Source organism: Rhodamnia argentea, chromosome 11 (genome assembly GCF_020921035.1).
Source record: "Rhodamnia argentea isolate NSW1041297 chromosome 11, ASM2092103v1, whole genome shotgun sequence".
Lineage (NCBI taxonomy): Eukaryota > Viridiplantae > Streptophyta > Magnoliopsida > Myrtales > Myrtaceae > Rhodamnia > Rhodamnia argentea.
Window position 1 is genome coordinate 6,175,707 of NC_063160.1, and position 5,066 is coordinate 6,180,772.

The 5,066-nt window shown below is 42.8% G+C and overlaps 1 protein-coding gene across 1 annotated transcript; it reads left to right on the forward strand.

Moving 5' to 3' along the window:
* The first annotated feature begins 2,069 nt into the window (after positions 1–2,069).
* On the forward strand, positions 2,070–4,790 carry LOC115742129 (U-box domain-containing protein 30). The gene has a single exon (XM_030676247.2). The coding sequence runs from the start codon at positions 2,811–2,813 to the stop codon at positions 4,161–4,163; it is 1,353 nt and encodes a 450-aa protein (XP_030532107.1). The 5' UTR covers positions 2,070–2,810; the 3' UTR covers positions 4,164–4,790.
* Positions 4,791–5,066: the final 276 nt, after the last annotated feature.

Consider the following 5,066-nt stretch of genomic DNA (forward strand, 5'->3'; position numbering starts at 1 on the left):
TGTTTTTAGTTGTCTGTTTTATGGGGGATAACTTTTTTAGGGGGCGTTGTTGGCTTTGGACGCTCGTTTAAGTATGAAACGAGAAAAAAAAAAAATTGTTGTTTCTCAATAAGTCGAACTTTTTCATGGTATGTAGTGATAATAATTTTCATATAGAATTGTTTCTTGACTTTTGAACACGTCGTGTCGGCACTCCATCAATATGACTTTTGTTTATAATTTATCGATTTTGGCTTGATTAGTAAACGGGATACTTTGGACTCAACTCGGTATATAAGTTAGATTTCCATCATCAATTCACAAGGATGTAAATCATTTTGTGTAGTTGAGTCCATCGGAGTAATCATACATTGTTTCAATGCTCATATGCTCATGTGAAGGAGAATGCTCGGACTATATCTCAAACCATTTTATTGCCCACAAGAAGAAATTAGGGTTTAGGCCTTTCTTTTTGGCCTAACTTTTAGAGAGGCATATGCGATATTGTTGAACTTAAAATTACCTTCGCTTTTCAAAGAAAAATAGCCATAGCCTTCAATTGCCATTTTTTTGTTTCTATTTTCAAGGTACTTTACCTTAGCTTTATGACCCAAGTTAGGGCTAGCAATTCGTGTTAGCGTGTTATAATCGTGTGAGTAATCCTATAAGTCTAAAACATTTTGATTTCGATTACACCTGCAAAGTAGTTTAATTACGATGAAGATGAATTAATTCATGTCAATTCAAGTGAAAATATAAAGCTACATGTTTTTTCATGGCATATTCGGGTTTCCTCTCTATACTTTTAATGTTTTTACCTCGTGTCGTGTTCGTAATCATGGAGAACGGGTAGCGTCCGGCATTGCCAACCCTGGAGTCACTCTCACTAGTACATCTTTTACGTCATTTCCCCTTTCTTTTGTGTGTTTTTCGAAATTATGTCCTCAAATCTTATGTTAATCTGGTGTCTTTCAAGTGATTTATGTATATTTTGCATACTTTTCAAGTGAGTCGGCAGTGATCTTCTTATGAAACGTAGCTTATGGGCTACATTGACATGTAAGTTTCCAATTAAAAAATAAGAGGCGGCGAGCTTTCTTATAAAAGTATAACACACCAAACACAATATTTTCAATGATGTAACGCGCTCCTCTAAAGTATAAAATATTTTTGAACATAAAAAATTCAATACAAAAAATTTCTTTATTTGTATAATATATTTCGTCCTCTCAATTGGTTTACCAAAAAATTATTAGATAACTTATTAGTTATTCCAAATTTTTATTACACAACTACCTGTCGTGTTGTTCTGATTATGCCTGGCACGGGTTCGGCACGAGTATAGATAAATTTCGAACAAGCAAGACGAATTCATCGGTGAAGCGTGGTGAGTCATACCAAATTTGAATTACGAAAATCGATAATCTACGGTTAAGGAATAAATTAATTTCTTACTTAATATATTTAACGAGTATTATGAAAAGCACATATTGAAGTGATCATAAACCAAATGATTAATGAGTCTTTGTGCAAATGACGAAAGCTATCTAACTCATTAATTTTTTGTTTAATGCTTCTGGCCATCAAACTCATTGATTTTAGTTGATTGACCACATAATGCGTCCTTCTCCATCTTGGCACCAACCCAACCTAATCGAAACGCCTTCAATATATGCTTTTCAATGCTGAGATCCAAGACCCGCTTGGGAATCAAAGTGGGGATCGGGTCATAAGCAAAGATCCGGAGTGCTTGGTCCAACTTTGCTTTATTTAAACATCTAACTAATTTAATTTAATCATGAATTTAGGGGTTAATCGTGTAGTAATAATGTCGGTAAACAGTGAAAGCAGGAGATTCCGGCAAACAGGTGACATGACTGCACGTGTGGTCCGCGGGCCGAGGGGTCTTGATGACCGGCTACAGCCCGTGGTTCCCGGTCACCCGGTATCTGAAACTGAAAGCATAACCCCAAAAAAAAAAAAAAAAAGGGGAAGAGAAATTGAATTTTGTTTTATTTCTTTTTTGGCTTCCTCTATTTCCGTGACGAAATTAAAATGATTTAAAATGAATGGTGGTGTTTTATTTTCTGTCTTAGCAAAACAACTGAGACTGAGACTGAGACCGGACCAAAAAGAAGATCAGCAGAGAGAAGGGGGAGAGCCTTTTTACAGGGATGGCTTCTTTTTTTCTCCCCTTGCGCCTTTGCCCTTTCTCTCTCCTAGGTCGGTATGGTGATTCCTTGATTTGCCCTCTTTAGCTCTTCCGAACTCTTGGTAGCATCACTTCTTTCTAATCGTGGGTCTCTGTTTTCTTGCTCAATTATTGAGGCTAATCGCTAGATTTTGAGGATCTTGTCGGAGTTGTCTTGAGGGGGTCTCTGCTTCTTCTTCTTCTTCTTCTTCATCTTCCTTGCTTTGTTGTTATGGTCTTGGGTTGATGATTTGACCCTTTTGAAGCTTGTGGAGGAAGTGAAAGGGAATTGATTGCTTGTTTTTTGATGCGTATTATGATGGTAATGAGTCTTTTGACCGCAGAAAGAGATGAGTAGATAAAGCAGTTGGAAAAAAGCAAGTGCAGAGGGTGTAACACAACAAAGAGAGCGTTTTCGTCTTCTTCTTCTTCTTCTTCTTCCTTTTTGGTTGTTGCTTGTGGTAGTCAATGAGTGAGAGAAACCGGGGGCCTTCTATTTTCTCTCTATCCCCCTCTCTACATATCTGATTTGCGACCTAGATGCAATGTGCCCACAGGGGTACTTGTAGCTGCTGTGATTCTGAAGGGGCTTCGTTGGGTTTCCTGTTCTTGGTTGGGTTTCCTTTGAGAGGGTTTCGAAATGCCTATGTTTCAGCCCTCTAAACGAGAGGGGCTTGCTGGATATGAAGATGGGCATGTTCTAGATCTAGATACTGCGGTCAAAGATGGGGTTTTGGGTGGTTTGGGCGGCGGCGGCGGTGGTGGAGTCCCCGGGGGCGGAGTCGGGGAGAAACTGGATCTGAAGAAAATGATTGAGGAACTCGATTTAACGGAAGTTCCTTCTGTGTTCATTTGCCCGATTTCGCTCGAGCCGATGCAAGACCCTGTGACCCTGTGCACGGGCCAAACCTATGAGAGGTCCAATATCCTCAAATGGTTCAGCTTGGGGCACCTCACTTGTCCCACCACAATGCAAGAGCTGTGGGACGATTCCGTCACTCCGAATAAGACCCTTTACCATCTGATATGCACCTGGTTTTCCCATAAGTACTTGCTCATGAAGAAGAGATCCGAGGATGTGCAGGGTCGCGCGTCAGAGCTAGTGGAGACCTTGAAGAAGGTGAAAGGTCAAGCCAGAGTCCAGGCCCTGAAGGAGCTCAGACAAGTGGTGGCATCTCATGCCACGGCCAGGAAGGCGGTCGTGGACGGAGGTGGCGTGACCGTGGTCTCCGGCCTTTTGGGTCGGTTCACTTCCCACGCGGTGGGGTCCGAAGCAATCGCGATTCTTGTCAACTTGTCTCTTGATTCAGAATCGAGAACGAATCTTATGCAGCCTGCCAAGATCTCATTAGTGGTGGACATGCTAAATGAGGGGTCGATGGAGACGAAGATCAACTGTACCCGATTGATTGAAACGCTGATGGAAGACAAGGATTTTCGATCAGAAATTGTCTCAAGCCATAGTTTGCTGGTGGGTTTGATGAGACTGGTGAAGGATAAGAGACATTCCAACGGAGCTTTACCTGGGCTTAGACTCCTCAGGACCATATGCTTGCACAAGGAAGTGCGGAGCTTGTTTGTGAGCGTTGGGGCTGTGCCCCAATTGGTCGAGATGCTGCCCAATTTGGATTCGGATTGCTTGGAATTAGCTCTTTTCATATTGGAGACACTGTCCTCATTGCCTGAAGGACAATTGGCTCTGAAGGATTGCCGAAGCACGATCCCAAGTATGGTCAGATTGCTAATGAGAATCTCCGAGACGTGTACGCAGTATTCATTGTCGATCTTGTGGGCTGTATGCAACCTTGCTCCCCAAGAATGCTCGTCCGTTGCTGTAGATGCGGGCCTTGCTGCGAAGCTCCTCCTCGTGATCCAGAGCGGGTGCGATCCTGTCTTAAAGCAACGATCATCGGAACTGTTGAAGCTCTGTAGTCTGAATTATTCGGACACGACCTTCATTTCCAAGTGTAAGCTCACGAGAACGATTCAATAACCGGAAGATTGGAAGAAAAATTGTTTCCCGATGTGGCCGCCATGATGAGATTTTCAGGGGCGAGAGGTGTAAAGGGTTGGGCGCGTTCTTCATACTTCGAGTGAACTTCCAAGGCAATTGAGGTTTATTTGGAGGGGAACGAATGGGAACATCGCCTTGTAAATATCCGGGTATCATCCATACCCCACAGTTTGATTCGGTAGATGTTGAAGGTTCATAAAATCTGAAAATCTCATGCCATTGCTTCTTAATAAACCCCAAGTTGCGAAGAGCAGCGGATCCGTGTTCTAGGTTGTAACTAATATGCTGCTTTATTTTCCGGAAGGAAGAAATTGCTTTTCATGGAGGATAGATAAGTATGCTTTTCCTTGGTTGGCTGGGTGGAGGGCTTGGATCTGCAAATGTAGCATGGTCAAGTGGTTGCTCTCATCCTCAGCTTCCTCCTGTCTTATATTTTTGTTTTTCCCCTTCAGATGTTTATGATGTCTCTCCATTTTTCCTTTGGGAGGTTTTTTGGCTTTTGACCTTTCACAAATGTAGAGACGGGGAGTTGCCGATGGCTTTCCTCCTGCTGCCCAATGTGTCCTATTCAATGTGTATAATGAAATTGACCATTCAAATTCGGCATCCTCCCTCTAATCTGCACTACTCTCTCAATTCAGCCGCACGTGTTGATTCTGGTGGGTGTTCGAGGAACCGTATGTTTTCCCTGCCTGCAAAGCCTTAGGACAGGAACGGATACGAGGAGGGTTCCTTCCTCCGGCTGATGTGGTCTCGTGTGCTTGCGCACGTGTGAGTTTCTTGTGTTCGATTGTGGGAGGGGGGTACTTTTTACTGAGTTTCGCTGTATCTAGTGGGTACTGTATTGGGGATGACTGTGGGAGATGGGGACGTCGGTCGTGG